General features: G+C 41.0%; 1 protein-coding gene and 1 non-coding gene across 2 annotated transcripts; both read right to left on the bottom strand.

The window, feature by feature from the left end:
* Window positions 1-533: 533 nt before the first annotated feature.
* Window positions 534-4,121, bottom strand: LOC103864874 (pyruvate dehydrogenase E1 component subunit beta-1, mitochondrial). The gene is made up of 14 exons (XM_009142640.3): window positions 3,938-4,121; window positions 3,724-3,779; window positions 3,543-3,605; window positions 3,087-3,167; window positions 2,971-2,997; window positions 2,803-2,865; window positions 2,618-2,704; window positions 2,264-2,389; window positions 1,719-1,852; window positions 1,567-1,639; window positions 1,416-1,481; window positions 1,170-1,208; window positions 956-1,080; window positions 534-870 (listed from the first exon to the last, which is right to left on the bottom strand). The coding sequence occupies exons 2-14, from the start codon at window positions 3,766-3,768 to the stop codon at window positions 705-707; spliced, it is 1,095 nt and encodes a 364-aa protein (XP_009140888.2). The 5' UTR covers window positions 3,769-3,779; window positions 3,938-4,121; the 3' UTR covers window positions 534-704.
* A 15,478-nt stretch (window positions 4,122-19,599) lies between these two features.
* Window positions 19,600-19,705, bottom strand: LOC117129414. Its single transcript, XR_004453063.1, has one exon. It is a non-coding gene; the product is annotated as a small nucleolar RNA R71 (small nucleolar RNA).
* Between the last annotated feature and the right edge of the window lie 3,562 nt (window positions 19,706-23,267).

The following is a 23,267-nucleotide window of genomic DNA, read 5'->3' as shown; positions in this document are numbered from 1 at the left end:
AAATCGTTTCTGTAAAGTTTGGCCCGTTGTTTAGGTCTTCTGTCTTTTCTGTTGTTGGGCTTTAACCCGTTTTGGGCTTCTGTCTCTTAATAAAACTCAGAGAAAAAAAAAGATAGGTAAAATCAGTTAATTCTGATCGATTTAAAAGAAAAAAACAAAATCACTAAGAGGTGATGGGTGACTGTTTTTATCAATGAAAGACATATGTCTTCCTTTAGATAATCATTCTTTTTATAATTATCTCTTTATCAATTACGTAATAGTTAATAGTAGTTTCTGAGGTTTAGTAGTGGACCTATTGATCTTACATTCTCGTTGACCTTTAGTGATTTGAGATGGGAAAAACAGATGACAAAGAAAAGAAAAAAACAGGAATACGGACATTTAATTCATTATTTGGTGGGGGCCTTTGTGGTGCTCCAGTTTCCACAAAGAAAAGACAGGTGCTGTGAGCTCCATCACTAGCTTTCTCGATCAATTTATCAATTACCCCAGAAAATTAAAATTTTCAATTCGGAAAGGAAAGGATAGAGAAAAAGAAAACCGCAGTGAGAGAAGATTAGCAAGAATAATAATAGGAAAAAATCAAATAAAAATCACGAACGGTGGTTTTGTGGCAAAAGAGACATCAATTTCTCCTCTTTTTTTTTCTTATTTTACTTTCATCAAAGAAAAAATGTGTTCTTGACGATGATCATTTTTTTTCATTTGGATCTGTAACAAGCTCTCTTGGCTGCTCGAACGATATCCTCTACCTGAGGAAGAGCCAATCTCTCTAGGTTAGCTGCATAAGGCATTGGTACATCAGCTCCTGCTATCCTCTCCACCGGTGCATCCAAGTATGAAAAGCTCTCCTCCACAACCGACGCACTGTTCCACCAATAACAGATTACATTAGTTTTGACAATGACAATAAATATATGGTTCTTTTTGAGTCGATGAAATGAAGTTTAACCAGATTTCTGCACAGACTCCATGCTGAGGGAAACCTTCTTCAACTGTTACCAATCTACTTGTTTTTCTCACTGAAGCATTGATGGTTTCTCTGTCTAGCGGACGGATTGACCGCAGATTTATTACCTATCCATTTTTATCAACAACCAAAGTTTCAGAGCTTATGAATCACTTTAACGAAGAATTGCAAGACAGATGACTGAAAATCTTCATACCTCGGCACTTATTCCCTCTTCTGCGAGCTTCTCAGCTGCCTGGAATCATGTACATTACGTAATTCAGAGACAGAACAAACAGGTGCACCAATTTGAAAAAGAACCATAAAAATACTTAAGCATGTGAGGCATAAATCATCTGAAAGTAACATCTGATCTGGTATGGTAGGCAGGGAACTAACTAGCAAAAATGTTCTCAGTTTCAAATACTGAAATGTGATAAAGTGAAGATAGGAAATCTCAAACCTTGAGGGCAAAACCGACCATCTTCGAGAAAGTTACTATTGTTACATCCTTTCCTTCTCGTTCAATCTGTTATAGCCAATACAACAATAAAGCATCCAACTTGCTAGATAGAAGATAAACACAAAAACACGCCAAATATGAGCGACAGTACCTTGGCTTTGCCTATGGGAAGACAGAAACTTGAATCAAGTGCTTCTTCTGAAATTGGAAATGATTCACCATATCTGCATGACGGGAATCAAATTAATATGTACTTTAGGCTCTAATCAAATGTCCAGAATTCAGATTAAGCGTTCTACTTACAGTAACTCGTTTTCAAGGAAGACAACAGGGTCAGGGTCTCTAATGGCAGCTTTAAGAAGACCACGAGCATCTTCAGCCGAATATGGAGCGAGAACTTTCAAACCAGGAACTGAGGCGTACCAGGCTGCATAGCACTGCAAAATGTAGAGCATAATACCTCCGTTTAACACCCAGAGATGCAGATACAAGTTCAAAATCAGTCGTAAGCACAGATTATTCCTGGATCCTTGTATCATGTTTTTTAAACAATGAATACTACAACTACAAAGACAGAGATAAAATCCTAAATTTAACATATCGATAAAGCTAGTCATACAGTACAACATTTTAGGCCCTTCCCTGAGACAGTCATAATTCCATGCGATCATTACCAAGCTTACGAGAACAGTTGCACAAGGCTGTTTTAATCAATCAATCAAATGCATTTATTAAGGGAAAATTTGTTCATTGTTAGAGCCAAAGCCAGTTTCTTCATCCTAGATTATTCATTTTTCTTTTGGTATGAAGGAAAAGATACGTTGTACAGAATTTGTGTAAGTGGTTACCTGAGAATGCTGAGCACCAACACCAGCAGCAGCACCATTGGGTCCTCTAAAGACGATGGGTACATTTATCTGTCCAGCAGACATGTAATTTGACTTCGCAGCAGAATTAATGATATGATCAATTGCCTGAAACAAGTCCAAAAGGATGTTAGGATAGAGATAGTAAGATAAAAACTGTCTGTCTACTTTAGTGTCAACGATGACGAGATGCCAAAAGAGAATAAAGTCAATGATGCCTGGTAACATAATTGCACTATAGTGCATGATCCTCATAATGCAACAATGATGCGTAATCAAACTCAAGGAAAGAGGCAAAATGTAGTATTAGAAAATAGAACGAAAACCAACGCTAACCTGCATTGAAAAGTTAAACGTCATAAATTCTACAACAGGCTTTAAGCCAGCATAGGCGGCACCAACTCCAATTCCAGTGAATCCAGCCTAAAACATGGTTAACAGATTACTGTCAGAAATATTCCCAAACTAGAGAAACATGGACATAAGGATACACAAGAAAAAAGATTATAAGAAATCCAGACCTCGGTAATAGGGGTATCATAAACCCTCTCAGGACCATATTTCTCCAAAAGTCCTTTAGTGATCTGCGAGTAGATGATAAAAAAACCAGTATCGGATAAGGATAAAACAAGAGAAATTTAACTAAAAAATTCAATTTCCGTCAGGCCAGATAATTCAGAGTTTCTAACCTTGTAGGCACCTTGATATTGTCCAACCTAAAAAAAAAAAAAGAAGACGAAAGACGAAATATAAATATCTGACTATAAAGGATTAGATGATATCAATCATGTCAGCAGAAACTAACCTCTTCACCCATGACAAAGACTTTTGGATCTGCAGACATTTCCTCATCAATTGCAGAATTTAGGGCATCTCTGACAGTCATCTAAACAAGGATTTGCACACGGAAAATGTAAGTGACCTTAATTTTAGTATTTAAGGAACAACATCTTTCAGAAAATATTGAATAAAAGACTGAAGATTAAGTCAGGTTGATCAGCTTCATTTTACTAGTTAGCTCCTATAAGAACTAAAACTGTAGTCTCAGGAATGTTACTATGTGAGTCCTCAAAACTCACCAATTTCAGTGACATGAGTCATTAGCAATTTGTTCTATGTTTATCTATCTCTTCATTTCGTCTAATTAACGACTATTGCTCACTTAAAGGGGAGAGTATAGAGGTCATCTTCAGGTAGTTTAGGAGAAATGAAGAGCACCAAAATCGTCTTCCCAAGCAGCTGAATTGGATAGAGACAATACCTCTTTTGACCCAGCTGCGTAGCTCCTTGCGGAAACCAATGCGGATCGTGTCCTCCTAAGAGACTGTTCAAAATCAATTTTCAAAAATCACGAAATTGCGAAAAAAAAAAAAAAAAAAAAAAAAGAGAAATCCATCTATATCCCAGAGACTGAGGAGAACTCTCAAATCGTATCCTCTTACCAAGCCGCCTCCATCAATGCCTCTTTGCCTCAAGATTCCCCACATTTTCTCTCTATCTGAAACCAAAATCAGCAGTATTCTAAGATACGAATGATCAAAATCGCCATGGATCTAACAATCGTAGGACAAAAAAAACGAATAGAGAAATCATCATCCCGAGAAGAGAAGGGCGAAGGAAGCAGAGTCGAACGATAGCGGAGAAGGAATGGATTACGTTAGGTTTGTACGATCTACCGCACCGGCGTATTCGGAGAAGAGAAGAAGAAGACGACGACGACTCAAAGCTTGAGCGAAAGGGTACTTACTTGCTGTTGTTGTAACAACAACACACAGCACACGAGATTTTTAATTAACTTAGACGAGACGTAGATTAGTTATGATCGAATGGTATATATATATATATATATTTTTTCTTTTTTTTAAAAAAAAATTAATGGTTGACATTTTTTATTATTACATTTTCTTATTGGGTAATTCTAACAAATAATCCTAAAATATGTGTTTTTTTCACCAAAAGATTTTCGTTAAAGAGCCAAAAGACATTTCACATTTTTATACCCTTATTATTTAATAAATATATAAATATATTTAATTATTTTAATAAATAAAAAATATTAAAAACAATTTTTTTTGTAGTTTTCGAATTATATATTTTTGAATTGAAACTTATTTATAATTTTTTTTGAAGCTTTTTTAGAAATTTATTTTGAAATCCGAAAATTAAAATTTAAAACTATTTAAATAATATATATTAAATTTAAGTATTTATTTGTTTATTTTTAAAAATCCTAAACTCCACCCCAAACTTTCATCTTCAAATTTAAATCTTGGGGGGGGGGGGGGGGTGTGATATACCATGAATTTCACCCACTTTTAGTTATGATATATAAGTGTTATAGGATCTATTTACTATGTTTTAGAGTATTTTCAAAGCAATTACAGGTTCAGTTGCTTGATAGAAGGAAATGATGCTTTTGGGACGCTTTGGAGTATTTTTACGCGTACAGCATCGATCGACACTTAAAAGCAATATCTCAATCGACAAGAGCCAATTAAAATCGATCGACAGCCGCTGAGCGCCATCAATCGATGTTGGATCACCCGAGGATTAATCACGAAATTAGAAAATTTCATTCCCTAAAAGTTTATTAATTGCAACTTAAGCCCTTAGCCGCCTGTGAGGCTATATGTACTAGGGTTTTGTATCATTTTAGAGGCAAACTTGCCTAAAGACCTAGTTTGGAGAAGAAGCATTTTGGTTACCATTAGAAGAGCTTAGGATTGGAGAGATAGATCTGAGACTGCATAACAAAGAAGATCTTGAACTCTTTTATTTCTATTACTCTTACTTTCTGTGTTCAATATTTCATTTGAGTTTATTTCAAACCATCATGACTTTGTCTCTCATGAATATGTCTGAGTAAACCCAATTGTTAGATTTAGATTTCTCATAAAAGTTGAAAGTATGTGCTGCTAATAAGACTGTTAAAAAGGTGTTTTGATAGTTTTTTCATGTTTGTTAAGCTTAATGCTAAAACTAGGATTGATCACCCTCATTTTAGATCTTAGGATTAATTAAGATAACCAATCGTTAGCTTTAATACCTGAAATAGTCAGCGTGATCTAACTGACTAGATAACAACGAGAGTTGGTCTAGAAGGTTAGAGAACAGATTCAAACCCCCTCGCAAAGCTTGCTAGAAGAACCGTCGATCGATGTAATGACACTGGCGTCGATCGATTGTTTGAAAGGTGTATCGAACGATGTGCATTAAGTCACATCGATCGACTCTTTCTCGAGATCAATAGACGACAGTTGAGATTCGAGATCTAGTAAATAAAATCTATCTAGTTTACCATTGTTTGAGTTCAAAAACCGTCAAACCCTTTAATCTGAACTAAGTTGCATGCTTTTCATACCTGAGAATTTGCCTAAGTCTAGCTGTTTTCACATCCTTAGAACAACTTCAACTTAAACCGCCAAACAATTACCTTGTTTGACTCATCATTTACTGTTATCTTAGTCTATCTTTATTTCTAATCCCTTAGATCTATTGAGTAATCCTAGAGTCCTTGTGGATTCGATCCCTAAGTATTACATCTGAACCTCTTATTTGAGAGAGTAATTCACTCTTTAGGGTAATTTGAGTGATATCAAATTTGGTGCCGTTGCCGGGGACTCTTTCTTATTACCATTAGATTTAATTTAGAATTTAGTATAGACTTGTTACGAAAAACTTGCTGAGTTTTCTTTCTTCTCTGTCTACACAGACACTAAGAATGGAGAACATTGAGCTCGGCCGAGCATCGATCGGCGAAGATGTAACGTTTTCGAGCGATGTGGAGACCGAAGAATCGACTGACACGGAGCTCCTGACATCGATCGACACCGCCCAGCCAGAAGCAGGTAAGTCTTCTCTTACCGAGCTTAATAATGAGGAAGTAGTCCAAACTGAACCAATAGGTCAATTAAGCAATGAAACTAGCCAAACTAAACAGGGGACTGAAATCCCTGTTAAGATAAATCCCACCTTGATAAAAGGTGAAGAGATAAGATTGCCTATGCAAGACTACCTAGATCCTGGTAGAACCTATTCCAATAGGTCCGCTACTAAAATACCAGGAGACGATACCAATAAATCTAAGTTTAACGCAGATTACTAATGTATGGTTCGTCGAAACCCATTCCGTGGATCTCTCTCTGAGCACCCACAAGATCACATCGAAGGTTTGGAAGAATTAATCCCAGATGAATACAATCGTTGCAAACTATTCTCATTTTCCTTAGAAGGAGAAGCTCTCAGATGGCTAAACTTTTTACCAACAGGATCCCTTACTTGTTGGGAAGAGATTAGAAACGCCTTCCTTAAGAAATTTTTCGATGATGATCGCTATTGGGAAGTAAGGAGACAAACCTTTACATTCTGCCAATATCCACGGGAATCGTTTGTTTAAAAATGCATGGGGAAGATTCAAGAGCTATGAACTTGAATATCCCCATCATGGTTATTCAGAACCACAATTCCTTAACATCTTCTACGGAGGTGTTAACCTGACTTATAAAACCACGCTCGACACGGCGAGCGAAGGAAATTTTGTCACTAGGAGCCCCGAAGATGTTAGACGCCTTATCGAAAATGTAGCAACGAGAAAATCCTATGAAAAGTTGGATGAAGAAATAGGAAATTCAATAAATTCAAAAGATAATTCAGATTTAGAAGATAGAAAGCGAAAGCCTACGGGTTTGTTATTAAGTATTAAGTTGTATAATATCATGCATACAACTTATTAGGCATCTGTAGGATTATAATCCTGAATTCCTGAATAAAAACCCTAAGTCTAGCTATTTCCATTTAAGTAACTAATTACTATATAGAGCCTATTTAGAGTATTTACTATTATATAGAGTCTATTTAGAGTATTTACAGGTTCAGGGATGATTTGGGGGAATGTGGTGATTTTGGTGTCTTTTGGAGCCTTTTTGAGTGCAGAGCTGCACAGACGCGTCAGATGTCTAGCTATGGATAGAGACTTTTCCACCGTTATATTGAGCCCATATTTTGAAACATGAGTTATCTTTCCAATGCCACCGGTTTGAGGTCAAACAGCACCTATAGCAGAAGTTATGCCCGCTTTACTGAAGAGTGGTCAGTCTGCCTCACGAGAGGAAGCTGTCGAGGAGATGAAGGACTATCGATCGACGGTGCACCCTTGCCGTCGGTCGACGGTGATGCCAGAATATGGGCTGAGCATATTTTATGACCGACTGAAGCCCAGAAGCAACCACAAATAACCAGAATACCTTTGGATGACCTAAAACTCTATTTATGTGTTTTCTAAGCCATTGTTGACGACTAAGCCTTCTATTATTCTTGTTCTAGGTTTGGAGAGAAAGGAGGAACTCCTTCAGAGTCCTCCTGGAACTCCATTGGTTTTTATATCTATTGCAATTTCTTATTTATTTTTCATGTTTGAATAGATCCACCTTTTAGGTTTAGGGTTCAAATAGGTTATGAGGGATTAGCCCTAAATATAGAATTGCTAGGTTGTGATATTCATTAATAGGATGTTCTTACTGCTTGTGTTCTAGAGTCGCGAACTAGAACCCTGATCTTAGAATCATTAGGCACAAGCGATAGCTTGGTCTTTTCTCTGAATAGATCTTCATTGAACTAGGATTACTAGAAACAAGTGATAACTGATCTAGGAACCCTAGTGAGTACTTTATCAACCGTGCGCAAAGATTGCTAGAAGCGTATCGATCGATATTCCAATAGAATAATTGATCGACGTCGTGAAAAGTGTATCGATCGATATTCCTCTAGAATCATCGATCGACACTTTCTAGTTGACTGACAAACGATGGTTGAAATCATTAGATCTAGTCAATAGAAGAATCTAGAAAGCGAGAACCGATCGATTTGTTCTTAATTGTTGAGCTCTTTGATATCTTGCATACAAGAATTAGTCTCTATATCATTATAATACTGATTACATGAATAGATACCCTAGATCTAGAAACCATCCTTCCATCAAACAACCCTCAATCAATCAGCCGAGCAACTTCCTTGCTCACCACTGCAATTTACTATATTCACTGCTTTATAAACTATTGGCCTAGCTTAATCGTATAACTATTAGATCTTTTGTGTGTCCTATCTCTCTGTGGATTTGATCCCTAAGTACTACAACCCGATCTCTTATTTGAGAGAGTATAAATCACTCCTTAGGGTAATTTGAGTGATATCAGTGAGGAGCTGGACGAACGCGGGACAGTCTGGAAAGTTCGCCGGGTGATCGAGCAGTGCACTGATGCGGCCTAAGTCTTCAGATAGCTTGATGATTCGTGCCTTAGAGAAATATGAATGATAGATATCCAAGAGAGTGTCGAACATGAGAGATAGTCATTCGGCTCGGTCTTTAGGACACTTGGTTCATGCCAAATGGACCAAGAGAGAGAAGTCGTGATCATTTTGGGAAACCTCTCGATCCAAGTCAAGTCTGGCTCGGCTGTTGGCTTTGGCTTGTCGAGATGGCTGGGAAGGACGAGCTCTGGTACGGTCATTTTGGATGTCTGGTCGTGTATCTGGCTGAAGCTCCATTCCGGATGTAAGCAGACCGAGACGGTACACGGTGTGGGAACCGAAATTCGCACTGTCGATTTCCGTTTAAATAAGGAAACTAGGAAAACCCTAATTTCCGAAATTCGCACTGTCGAGGTCCCGGATCTCTGCGAGAGCCAACAACATGTGACCGAAGATAGGCGGAAATCATGAAAAGATAACAAACGAGTTTAGAGAAAACAGTAGATCTTATTTCGAGTCCGCGTAAGAGCGTTGCGATCATTACAAGAGATCATAAAAGCTTTGGCCGCAAAGGCTGTCAGTGAGTTACTTAGTTCTAGCGGCCTAAAAGCTCAAACCTAGTTGAGTCGCAGCTCGATAACAAAAGACGAAAAAAATACATAAAAGGTTTTTGATTGATTTCAGACTGAACCTTGTTAAAGGCTGCCTATGTACCCCTTTCGAGGATCAAGCCGAACGTAGTTCAATTGATAGAGCTGGACAAGAGACCGAATTGCCTGGGCGAGTTCGTCTAGTAATTGAGTGCCAGACATAGAAACCGAACTTGTCGAGAATAAAGCCTAAAGTTTCTAAGTGCAGAGAATTCCGAATCTAAAAGCTCTTCCCCATGCCTCTCGCCTAGGACTCCTTATATACTCGCTCCAAGGTCGGTTTACACATTTACTCTTCTGCCCTTAAGCCGTCATAGCATAAAATGGAGATATTCCATTTTTTCCGATCTTCGTAATTATCTTCAAAATTCCGTATTTATCCGCGGAAACTTGACATTTATCTTCCCTTGCGAATCAAGCGTAAACCATCCTACGGTTTACGGGCTTTTGGTTAAGAAATCGTAAGATGAGCCTCGAGTCGTGTCTTAGGTCCCTTTGTGCCGTATTCCGACTCGAAACGTTTATTGCGACTTCTTTCGATAAAGAACGGACTTTCCGCGGTTTTTACCGCAAAGTTTGATCGATGATTTTGAATGGCGGGAAACAAGAACTGAGTTCGCTACGGTCTTCGGGAGATAGCATCGAAGGATAGACGAGAATGCATGGACTGGTGTCGTGTCGATGTTTCGGAAGAGCTCGGTCGCTACGTAACGACCGAGCGGAACGGATGCTCGGTCGCTACGTAGCGAACGAGCTTGGCTCGAGCTCGGTCGCTACGTAGCGACCGAGCGGGATGGACGCTTGGTGACTATGTAGCGACCGAGCTTGGCTCGAGCTCGGTCGCTACGTAGCGACCGAGCCTGACGGACGCTCGTTCGCTACGTAGCGACCGAGCTAGGCTCGGGCTCGGTCGCTACGTAGCGACCGAGCTGTGTGCATGCTTGGTCGCCGCGTACCGATCGAGCTTGGCTTGTCCGCGGTCCGATTTCCATACTCGAGCTTGTCCGCGGCCGATTTGAATACATGTCCGTTGGCTTCGGATAATCAGTATTTAGTGGTTCGATTGAGATTTGAACAAGATTTTACCGCAAGGCTCTTCGTAAAGATATTTTTACGAAGATTACTTTTCGTAAAAACGTTCATGCTGATTTTTACTAACTTTCAGACATTGATTCCGTCGTGACCGATTTTGACCCCAACAGTTAGCCCCCCAGCTCATTAGAACCATGAGCTTCTAGCGTGAGGTTCTAGCGAGTGGCTTGGCAAGTTAGGCAAGTTAGGTGAGTTAGGCGGAATTAATGGTTGAAAAGGTCAGTGACAAGTGGTCTTCTCGCTCTTCTAAAAGTAAAACACGATAAGATTGGGGCTGCGCCTTATGACGGCTTCCTACGTACCCTTGTTGAAGGGATCAAGCCTTTCGTAATTCGTCTTGTTGTTAAGGTTCTTATGACTAATTTTCCAGCGAGACCGTCTAGTTTTTATGTAGCGGTTATCAGGAGTGTTGCTGCCGATGGCATTTTGTATGGGTGTAGAAGGAAGACTACGAGTTGTCATCTCGTAATTTAACTCTGTGTGAACTGCTATATCCGTAATCTGTTTCGAGAGTTTTCCGCAGTGTGTAAACTTGCGGGATTTCTGAAGATTCTCGAATACGGCAGAGAGACAAATTTTGGGATCTCGTATCAGGGTGTTTGATACTATGCCTAGAGATGTTAGATAGCAGTGCGCTGGGTTTAGGGCAAGACCTAGGTTTACTCCTGGTTTTAGAGGGTGCGATGACTAATTCGACTTACGTATCCCGTTTCAGTTTCATCCTGATTCCATACCGATTTAAAGTCCGCGATAGGTTCTCGGCTTATACGACTTGTATGGTTGGAACCGAGCATCTCTCCAAGGACGATTTTAAAGCCTCCTGGAAGTGCAGACCAAAAATTTTGGGTTTCTTTTATAGCGCTATTATCCTTGTGTCGGATGTACAAGAGTCATCTCTACGAGATGGCTAAGTCTGTTTAGGACGTTGAGAGTTTGTTGTGATCAGCAACAAACTTAATGGTAAAAAATACCGTTTCGAGTCTTCGCGAAGGATATGTTTTGAGAAGATGTTAGTGCGTATGACTGTCTGGTCTTCCAAGAAAATGTTTTTATCGAGGAAGGAAATTTCGTCGAAGAACGAATCTTCAGGCGTCTGCGACTTCTCGCGATGCTGAAGATTTGTTATTCTTTCGTATGCCGCGTTTCGTGCTTGAAATGTTCGCGGGCTTGAGTTGTTTCGCGATGTTGCAAGGGTTTAGTCTTAGCCCTGCGTTTGAGAAACGTTCTTGTTTGACTACGGATGTTCGCAGCAAAAATTGTTTTTCCTGTTTGGATGCTAATAATCTGATTTTCGATTGAGGAATTAGGATTGAGGTGTAGCGTAAATTTATCCATGGGAAGAAGCGTTTTCCTTCATAATATTTTTTGAAGTGTTGGCCTTCCGAGATCTATTTCGTGCATTTTTGAGGATGTTTCGTATAGCTCTAGAAGCTTTGTTACGAATTTTTTCCTTACATTCCGCGTATTATAGGTAAACCATTGCGGGCTTAAAGTGAATTGTGGAGCGTATTGAACTTGGTCAATTTTTGAAAAGTTTAGATTTTCCGTTAACCGTTTGATTGTTAGGACTTAGTTTCGTTGCGAAGAATTTATCATATGCTTTCCGACTGTGGGCTATATGATAATTTATCATATCATATAACCGGTTTTACGAAGGTTGTAAATCAGTGATATGTATACATATGTCAAAGTAGCATTGTTTCTGCGGGTTTTACGAGAAACGTTTCTGCTGTGATTTTGATCTTAGGCGAAAGTTGCTTGGAGTTACTCATGGAGTGTTACCGAAGTTTATTTCAATACGATCTAGTCGCAAAACGTTTTTCATAGGTTTTTTGAGAGGATTCTCATGATACATTCGTTTCTTGAACGAATTGGTCAACCAGAGGTGAATCTAGCTAATCATCGGGAGGAAAATGCTCCTTTTAATGTGCACGATGCTACATCTATTCTCGAATTTTCTTCGTCGCAAATGTTTTCGATGCTTTTCTGTGACTTACTTGGTACAACGGAAACTGAAAAAAATGCTTTGGTGATTGAAGATTTCTCGTAGAAAATTTTAAAACAAAACTGGCTTTCTGAAGCCGGAAAAGGCTTCAATACTTTGGCTAATCGTCGAGTTTCAATTTGATATTGGTACAAGTTTTCTATACGCATGATTGCGACAAGAAATGATGTATAGTTCTTGAGATTATGTTCATGATCGTCTGGATATGTTGCTAGCGTTTTAGACGAATATTAAGATTGTCGTTTGCCTATTCTTGACGATTTGCAGAAGTTTTTTAAGTTTGGGAGTATACGAGTATAATATACTACTCCCCCCCCTTTTTTTTTTACGAAAGAAAAGGGTTGAACCGATACTTTGAAGGGTTGTGTACGTTTCTTCTTCTGATGTTTGGAATGATCGATAATTCGGGACAATTTATAGACGACGCTTGGACTGTGATTTGGTTGTTTCCACGTTGACGACTTGGGATATGTCGGTTCCGAGAAAATTGCCAGAAACAAATCGGTTTTAAGACGATGTTCATGTTTCTAACTTTTTCTCTCTTTAGGAAGCGAGGTTGATATGCGTGGCGATCGTTTCTCAACTTTCGGAGAGTTTAGATCGGTTTGCAAGATCTGGATGAACAATTATGGAACAATATATCGAGACAGAAAAAATCGCTTAAAACTTAGTTCGCTCGAAGATGCAGTTTTGTCTCTTCTCAGTTTTGCTTGCTCATTTCCCTTTCCTCTTCTCGTGTATGTTCGCCATTTCCTATATTGGTGTTTATCCTTTGAAACTTGACATTTATCTTCTGAACTTGACTGTTATCTTCTCCTTAGATAAGACGTCGATTTTTGTAAAAAGGTTCAACGTAATCGTATAGTTAAGGCGGCTAAGATGTTAAGTTAACCGTTGCCGTTTTATACGATTAATCTGAATCCATGCGAGAAAACAAGTCTTTGCGGTTTTTTTTCTTCGTAAAGTTTCAATGGTAACTCCGATAGAAACCAGAGACGTTTCGATCGAGATTTGAAGGAGAATACAAAGATGGAGGTAAGGGCGAGTAGGAGCGAGCGAAGGAGTTTAGACGAGTCTTATTTGTTTTTGTCGTAAAATCTCGACGGAAACTCGGATTGAGACGAAACGAAAAGCGTTTCGATCGGGATTCAAAAGAGAGCACAAAGGAGGAGCTTTTTGAAGCGTGAAAGGTCGCAATGTAGCGAGCTGGGGGTCTGACAGGTCGCTACGTAGCGAGTGGAAGCAAGCCAGGAAGAGTCCTACTTGTTTTCATCGTAAAATCTCAACGGAAACTCCGATTGAGACGAAACGAAAAGCGTTTCGATAAGGATTCAAAAGAGAACCCAAAGGAGGACCTTTCTGAGGCCTTACAGGTCACTACGTAGCGACTGACGGTCTGACAGGTCGCTATGTAGCGAGTGGAAGCAAGCTAAGAAGAGTCCTACTTGTTTTCGTTGTAAAATCTCAACGGAAACTCCGATTGAGACGAAACGAAAAGCGTTTCAATGAGAATTCAAAAGAGAACGCAAAGGAGGATCTTTCTGTGGCCTTACAGGTCGCTACGTAGCGACTGACGGTCTGACAGGTCGCTACGTAGCGAGTAGAAGTAAGCCAAGAAGAGTCCTATTTGTTTTCGTCGTAAAATCTCAACGGAAACTCCGATTGAGACGAAACGAAAAGCGTTTCGATGAGGATTCAAAAGAGAACCCAAAGGAGGACCTTTCTGAGGCCTTACAGGTTGCTACATAGCGACTGGCGGTCTGACAGGTCGCTACGTAGCGAGTGGGAGCAAGCCAAAGAGTCCTACTTGTTTTCGTCGTAAAATCTCAACGGAAACTCCGATTGAGACGAAATGAAAAGCGTTTCGATGAGGATTCAAAAGAGAACCCAAAGGAGGACCTTTCTGAGGCCTTACAGGTCGCTATGTAGCGACTGACGGTCTGACAGGTCGCTACGTAGCGAGTGGAAGCAAGCCAAGAAGAGTCCTACTCTTTTTCGTTGTAAAATCTCAACGGAAACTCCGATTGAGACGAAACGAAAAGCGTTTCGATGAGGATTCAAAAGAGAACTCAAAGGAGGATCTTTCTGACGCCTTACAGGTCGTTACGTAGAGAGTGGAGAGTTGGCTTGAGCTCGGTCGCTACGTAGCGACCGAGCTGTGTGCGTGCTCGGTCGCTACGTAGCGACCGAGCAGTGTGTGTGCTCGGTCGCTACGTAGCGACCGAGCCGTGTGCGTGCTCTTCCTGTGGCGGTAATGAGCCAAACTTACGGGGTTTGATTAGATTTATCGTTTCCCTTTATGTTTGGAAAGAGAAATCGCGAGCTTGTTTTAGTGCTCTTCCTATGGCGGAAGGTCGCGACAAAGTTTTCGATTTTGCTGAACAATATGGCGTTTGCGTAAGCGTTAACCATATGGCTACGTAGCGACCGAGCTGTGTGCATGCTTGGTCGCCGCGTATCGATCGAGCTTGGCTTGTCCGCGGTCCGATTTCCATACTCGAGCTTGTCCGCGGCCGATTTGGATACATGTCCGTTGCCTTCGGACAATCGATATTTAGTGGTTCGATTGAGATTTGAACAAGATTTTACCGCAAGGCTCTTCGTAAAGATATTTTTACGAAGATTACTTTTCGTAAAAACGTTCATGCTGATTTTTACTAACTTTCAGACATTGATTCCGTCGTGACCGATTTTGACCCCAACACACGGCTCGATCGTTCTGGTCGGCACGGCTCGATAGACGAACCTCGGCTGAGTTGTTCTAAATGGCCTCATCTTCGTTCTGGTCCGGTTCCATGTACTGATCCATGGACTGAGACGCATCATTCCCTCTCTCTTCAAAAGGATTTGTCCACAAATCTAGATCATCTGCAATGAACGGAGATAGATCAGAAAATTTAAAACTTGGAGAAATATCATACTTACTTTTCAGATCCAATTGATACACATTGTCACTGATTCTCCTAAGGATCTAGAATAGTCCATCTACCCTAGGAATAAGTTTGGACTTCCTTTCTTCCAGAAATCGTTCCTTCAAGATCACCTTCCTCAAAAACGACCTTGTTTCTTTTCTTATTTGCCTTTCTCTCATAGATCTTTGTCTTGGCCGTGATGTTGGCACATACTTGCTCGTGCAACTTCTGATCGACTCTGCCTTCTTCTTCCCATTTGTACTAACACTTCCACTCAAAGGCAAAGGCAAAAGATCAAGTTGAGACAGAGGGTTGAAACCATAAACAATTTCAAACGGAGATAATTTAGTAGCAGAATGCGCAAAATGATTGTATGCAACTTCAACATGTGGCAAACATTCTTCCCAAAGTCTAAGATTTTTATTAACCAAAGACCTAAAAAATTCAGATAAGGTCCGGTTCACAACCGCAGTTTGACCATCAGTCGGAGGATGACAAGTGGTCGAGAATAAAAGTCTAGTTCCTAGCTTAGACCACAAAGTTCCCCAGAAAATATCTAAGGAACTTAGCATCGCGATCAGACACAATCGTTCTAGGCATGCCATGCAATCGGACAACATCTCTAAAGAATAGTTCAGCAACATGCACAACATCATTATTTTTATGACATGGAATGAAATGAGCCATTTTTGAAAACCTATCAACTACCACAAAGATGGAATCTCATCCGGCCTTAGTCTTAGGCAATCCAAGCACGAAATCCATAGAGATATCTACCCATGGATGAGATGGAATGGGTAAAGCGGAATACAAACCTTGGTTTTTCACTTTGGACTTGGCCTTCTTGCACAACACACACTGGTTGCTTATCCTTTCCACATATTTCATCAGACTCGGCTAATAGAAGTATTCATAAACCACCTTGTAAGTTTTCTTGATTCCAAAATGTCCCATCAAACCTCCACCGTGAGATTCCCTGACAAACAACTCCCTCAAAGAACATTGGGGAACACAAAGACGATTATAAAATAATAAAAAGTTAGAAACTTGATAATACTTCCCATAGGCAGCCTTAGAACATTTTCTGAAAATTTCCTTGAAGTCGGGATCAGTCGCATACAAATCTTTGATAAATTTGAATCCAAGCAACTTAGTCTCAAGAGTGGACAGAAGAACATACCTTCTGGACAAGGCATCAGCCACCACATTTTCCTAACGTTGTTTGAACTTGATCACATAAGGAAAGGTCACAATGAACTCGACCCAACGTGCATGTATTTTGTTCAGCTTCTGCTGACCCTTAAGATGTTTCAAAGACTGGTGCTATGTAAGGATGACGAACTCCTTCGGCCAAAGGTAGTGCTGCCACGTTTGAAGAGCACAGACCAAAGCATACAATTCTTGGTCATAGGTTGGACAATCGAGCGTGGCTCCTCCAAGCTTCTCTCTGAAGTAAGCAATGGGTTTCCTATCCTGCATCAAGACTGCACCAATACCTACACCTGAGGCGTCATATTCGATTTCGAAAGTCTTAGAAAAATCAGGAAGAACAAGTAATGGGGCTTGAGTCAACTTCCCTTTGAGGATCTGGAACGCCTCTTCCTGGGTTTGTTCCCACTTGAACCCAACGTTCTTCTTGATTACATCGGTGAGAGGAGCGGCTATAGAGATGAAGTTCTGGACAAACCTTCGGTAGAACCCGGCTAGGCCGTGAAAGCTTCTCCCCTCGCTCACGGTCGTTGGACTGGGCCAGTCTCGGATAGCCTTGATCTTTTACTCGTCCACCCTGAGCCCATCTGCACCTACAACAAAGCCTAAAAAGACCATGTATCTTTTCCACAAGATCACTTACCAAGATTAACAAACAAACGTTCTTTTCTAAGGATTTCAAGAACAGATTTCAAATGCAGTTTATGATCATCAAGAGTCTTGGTGTAGATGAGAATATCATCAAAGTAGACAACAACAAAATGAGCAATATAGGACAGCAAGATATGATTCATCAAATGCATGAATGTACAAGGTGCATTAGTAAGGCCAAATGGCATGACAAGCCATTCATACAATCCTAGTTTTGTTTTGAATACAGTTTTCCATTCATCTCTTTCTTCCATGCGAATTTGGTGATAGCCACCTTTCAAATCAATTTTAGAGAACACAGAAGAATATGCAACTCATCAAGCATGTCATCAAGCCTAGGGATTGGATGCCTATTGATATACCCTGGATTTGACCCATTTTTATCCATGGTATATTACTATTTTACTATATATATATATCTATGTTTTCTACTCTTCTAGGTATGTTTTCAGGTTCAGGTGCATTTCAGAGTAAAGCTATGACTTTGGAGCATTTTGGAGCATAAAAGACATTTCACCCGAGCTGACCACTTAGAGGTCGACGAGAGGAAGAATAATCGATCGGTACGCATCAGTGCTGACGATCGATATCAGGAAATGCCTCGACAGATTAAGATTAATATCGATCGATGTACACATGTACCGTCGATCAATGTCGAGACACCAGACGCGACATTTTGGATTCAGCAGACTTAAAAACCAAGGCCAACCCAAATTACCAAAATGCCCTGACGAGTTTTTAACCTAGTAGAATATATACTGCCTAAGTGTTTGACGGCAGAGAGAGCTTTTCTTTTCTAGACCTAGTTTTGTTACAAGTTTCATTTGGGAGAGAAAATCACTTGTGATTGGAACTCCTTGTTTTATTTTCCCTATCATCTATTCCATGAGTTTCTATTTATCCATTGATATGAATTGCTTTGCTATGTCTGAGTAGTTCAACTGTTAGATCCAGGGTTCAGATAGGTTTGTGGGATTAGCTCCAAACTATAGATCTGCCTTGTTGTGATATTCATGATAAATTTGTACTCATTGCTTGTTTTAGCCTAGCTAACTAGAACATGATCATAGGATTGCATATTCAAGCACCCTTGTTATCCCATCCTGACATCTATCTATCATATTAGGATTGCTAGAGAGGGCTAACCGCCAATTTAAAATCTTAGTAGAGCATTTTCATACTCGCGCATAGGCCTGGCTAGAACCCATCGATCGATGTCCTCAACTGACAATCGAGCGATGTTGGCAAAAGTGTATCGGTCGACGTCTTAATAGACTATCGATCGACACTCTCTTGTGTATGCATCTAACCGGTGAGACACGAGATCTAGTCTGTTAACCAGTGGTACATGCGACAGCTAATCACTGAGTTAAGCGAATGAGCTCTAATATATCATGCATGCAACAGTTAGGCATCTATAGGAATTATAATCTCCAACACCTGAATAGTGGCCCTGCATCTAATATCATTTCCAACCTAAGTTACATTTATCATTTACTCGCTAGTCACTATTGCTATTTTATTTAAAACATTACAACCTTTAGAATTAATAAATACTAGATTTAATTGTTCCCTAGCTCCTTATGGATTCGATCCCTAAGTACTACATCTAAGCCTCTTTTGATGAGAGTAACACTCCTTAGGTTAATTTGAGTGGTATCAAATTTGGCGCCGTTGCCGGAGAGCTTTGATCGCCATTAGATTTAGTTTTATTAGTTCTTATTCTTTTCTTTACCCCCTTTTCTAATAATCTTTCTTTTTCTTGTCTTTTCAGGTGCATGCCCAGCGGTACCAGAAGCAACAAGGAGAAAGACTTGCTGTTCTCAGACGATCCTGCTCATTTGGAACGCACCATCCGTAGAGGTCAACGTTCCACATCGCTCGACGCAACCACTTCGTCGTCGATCGATACGCACAACCAACCGTCGACCGACACCAGACCGTCATCGTCGATCGATCCCAGTCGTCCGACAACGATCGATACTACACCGTGTACGTCGATCGATAACGTGTCGTCAAAAATGGTAAACATTATTATTCTAACTCAGGATGAGAACGGAAACCTGTATGACCAGGCCGGTCATCTGCGTAATGCAACAGGTCAGAAAATAGATGCTCAGGGAACTGTAATCCCTGATGCTGATGCTACAGGAGCTGCTCAACCTGTAGATGAGGAGGCTCGATCGAAACCACTGGCCGACTACAATCGCCCAGATGAGTACTATTCCAACAGATCAGCGATTCGACTTCCGGAGATCCAGAAGCAGAATTTCGAGCTGAAGCCTCAATACTACACTCTCGTGTCGCAGATACCCTACTCTGGGTTACCGCACGAGCATCCTATGGACCATTTGGAACAGTTCGAGGATCTAATCGCTGCCATTCGAATGGAAGGAGTCCCCGAAGATTACCTGCTGTGCAAGCTCTTCAGATACACACTGAATGGAGAAGCGATGCACTGGCTTAGGCAGCAACCCACAGGATCTTTAACATCCTGGAGCGACATCAAGAATGCTTTCTTACGAAACTTCTTCGATGAGGCGCGCGCTGAAGAACTTCGGAACAAAATTTCCACATTCTCGCAGAAGGCTGGAGAGTCCTTCAAAGATGCGTGGATTAGATTTAGGTTTTTCCAGCGAGACTGTCCACACCACGGATTTAATGAAGTGCAGCTGCTAAGCACTTTCTTCCGAGGTCTCGCCTTACAGTATCAAATGGCTCTTGATACGGCGAGTGAAGGAAACTTCACTACTCGGAATCCGTTGGAAGCTGTGAGACTTATCGAAAACCTTGCTAACAGCAGCAGCACCAAAAACACTGACTCTGAACGGAAGAAGTCTGTAGCCTCTATCGGGAAGGAACAGATGGACGAAGTAAGAGCTAAGTTAGATGTGGTGCACGAACTTCTTAGGAAGCAAGTATGTTCAGCTGAAGGAGAAGTAGCAGATACCGAAGGAGAAGAAGATGTGAACTACATCGGAGGTACCGGATTCCAAAAATTTGGAAACCAGGGCGGAAACAGAAACTTCTTTGGAAATGGCCAAAGAAGTAACCAAAGTTCACAATTTCAAAAACCCTTCAACAACAGCAAGAGCTACTCGAACTCTTACTATCAAAATCCACCACCCCAAACTCAGGAAAGCAAGATCGAAGAAATGCTTGATCGAGTACTGTTGGGACAACAACAAATCACCGTGGATTTCAACGGTAAGATAGACTCTGCCTACAACAATCTGAACACCAAAATCGAGACCTTAGGGACTCAGGTGAGAAAACTTGAAACCCAAGTAATTCAGACGGGCGAGACTATTAAGAGGCAAGAAGCTTTTGCTAGAGAAGCAGGAGCCGACAAAGGGAAACACCACGTAAATGCCATCATAGATGATAAATTCTGGCAAGTGGTGAGAAATGAAAACCTTGAGGAAGGAGATTTCGAAATCGAAAGCTCCATGAGTCTCGGCGGATCCCAATGGTGTCGACCGATGTCGATGAACTCGCATCGATCGACATACCATGATGAAGATCGATGGACGGATTGCTCCAGACATCGATCGACGTCGTCTGCCGATTCGACTGAATGCAATGCGGTTCGAATTTTAACTCATGAAGAATTCGCAGCTAAGCATCCTCACCCACCCTCCCCTTTTTATGAAAAAATCGATCGATCGGTTAACTCAACCATCGATCGACAGAGTGAGCCCGACGTCGATCGTCACAACACACCTCCCATCGATCGACAAGCACCTCTGACATACCTAGTGCGGTTACCCTCAATCGATATGATTACATCAATGCACTCAGACCACCACCTAAACCATTAGCACACCCACCCGAACCAACACCCAACCCTTTAAATAGTTCAACAGAACTTGTTCAAGAAGAACAAGAATCTGAAGGTAGAAGGTTAAGGAAAAGGAAGGAGAAGATTCCTAAAAACCTTAAGAGGGAAGCTAACGTTAAGGAGATGGATGGTTTCACTAAACGAGTCCTCAGAATCCCAATCGAAAAACCTTTTGATGAAGCTTACTTCACACACCGGTTGTGGATGTTCTTCAGAGAAACAAAGGTAACTGAGGAGGACATTTGGAGAATGTTTCATCAAGTCAGAGGAAAGATGAAACACATGATCACATTGACGAAGAAGAGTGATCCTGGGAAGTTTGCAATACCATGCATAGTCAAGGGTGTTGAATTTCCCCATTCAATGTGTGACACAGGAGCATCGGTTAGTATCCTCCCTAGGATCATGGCGGACCAGCTTGGTTTGACCATCGAACCCTCAACAGAATCCTTCACCTTCGTGGATCTTTCAGAGAAACGATCCGGAGGCATCATAAGAGATCTGGAGGTACTGATTGGTAATGCCCTTGTCCCTGTAGATTTTCATGTCTTAGACATCGAGCTTAACTGGAACTCTTCACTTCTGCTTGGAAGATCCTTCCTAGCTACAGTAGGAGCTGTATGTGACATGAACAAAAACAAATTGTGTCTAACGCTCATAGACCCAAACATCCACTACGATCCCATCCGACCTAAGAGAAAGGTAATTAATTCTGTGGATTATGGGAAAGAACTTGGCTTCATTGGCGCATGCCATTGTGGAGCAGAGTATGAATCGGAGTACGAAACAGAGTACTCGGAATCGATCGACACCCCAACCTTTCCATCGATCGATTCCAATGTGTCAATGGTGACCGATGACCACAACAACACGTCACTCGACGTAATGCACCCACTTGACCATTTCGCTTCACCTAATCATTGCTACCAACATTTTGCCTTCCAACCTCCAACCAGGAGAGGACATGATGATTATTCCATAGGCAGTTGGGCAGACAGTGGTTTCCATGAAAGTTTTGTACTTGACACTGTAATTACTTCACCTCATGAGGAACATACCGAGGAATACGATGAGGATTACTGGAAAGAACGTGCAATAGAAATGTCTTTGCAGGATGAAAGACTTGAAACACACAACTTCACCAACACGTTTCCAACATCGTTCGACGCTGTGCACTCCACATCGGTCGATACCCACCCTCGTCCAGAAAACAACCGCTCACATCGATCGACACCAGTAAAGGAACATCGATCGATATTCGCGCCGCAGCGAAAATTCAAGAGCAGGAGAATATTCCCTCCCTAACTAGGTTTACAGATACCTATATAAATCGTTTTGCACCTCCGAAACCACCTACACACATCAGAGCAAACACACAAGCAAATAAGATGAACACTCTTCCTTCTACATCAACAGAAAAATCCATGAAGAGCAATCATCTCAAGAACACAAATTCTGCAGAAATTACTCTGCCATCGATCGATGTAACTGTATCTACGTCGATTGATACTACTCTAAACCCTAATCTCTCTATTTCTAAAAAGAATAATTATGCAAACATTGATTACGGTTTTCTAACACCTGATGAATTTGGTATTTTCAGGGATCCAGATGGCAACGCACGTGCAATGGATGGAAGGATTTTACAAGTGTCCAGAGAGGACATAGCAGACATCCTTCAAGTAACCAATGCACCCGACAACCTGTTCTCACAGCAACGTGGCACTCCAGACGTCATTCTAACAGATCCCTAACAACCACGCAGGAGTTACCACAACAGAGACCAACCCAGATCTATCACGCCAACCCAAAAGGGCAAGCATCGATCGACGGTATCATGGAGACATCGATCGACAGGGTAACACCAACGTCGATCAATATGGATAATCAGACGTCGATCGACAGACGCTATGAATGTGGCAGCCGCGCTTTTGACAAGTATGGAGCCAGAAAGTTCACTTGGGAACAAAGGGACGAATATGGAGTCTACAGAGATGAGCGTGGACACGCACGAAGCGCAACTGGTGAGATGATACCTGTCACAAAGGACAACATCAGGAAAATACGGAAAAGAGCATCTCTTTTTGAAGAGAGCCACATCTGTTTTCCAGAACATGCCACTTCCCTCACACCCACAAGACTGGAACCAGAACTCTACACCAAAGAAGAAATCGATGAAATGGTGTTTGGTATTTATGGAGCTCAGGAGAAACTGGGAGAGGAGCTCAAAACACTGGTAGATGAAACACATCAGCCTTTGGATAGAGCATACAATGAGCTTTTCAGATGTATGGCAGAAATGAGGACATAAATTGATAGTTTACGTCAGCAACTTGAGAAGGAAGCTACGACCTCAGCATCGATCGACGCACCATGTGCA

Source organism: Brassica rapa, chromosome A10 (assembly GCF_000309985.2).
Source record: "Brassica rapa cultivar Chiifu-401-42 chromosome A10, CAAS_Brap_v3.01, whole genome shotgun sequence".
NCBI lineage: Eukaryota > Viridiplantae > Streptophyta > Magnoliopsida > Brassicales > Brassicaceae > Brassica > Brassica rapa.
The sequence above is the reverse complement of the archived record's forward strand: the minus strand, read 5'-3'. Positions and strand labels throughout refer to the sequence as shown.

Coding starts and splice junctions, on each gene's coding strand:
- LOC103864874 (XM_009142640.3), bottom strand. CDS start 3,768: ATGTGGGGAATCTTGAGGCAAAGAGGCATTGATGGAGGCGGCTTG. Junction 3,168..3,542: donor ACGCAGCTGGGTCAAAAGAG/GTATTGTCTCTA, acceptor ATCCTTGTTTAG/ATGACTGTCAGAGATGCCCT. Junction 2,705..2,802: donor ATGATACCCCTATTACCGAG/GTCTGGATTTCT, acceptor ACCATGTTTTAG/GCTGGATTCACTGGAATTGG.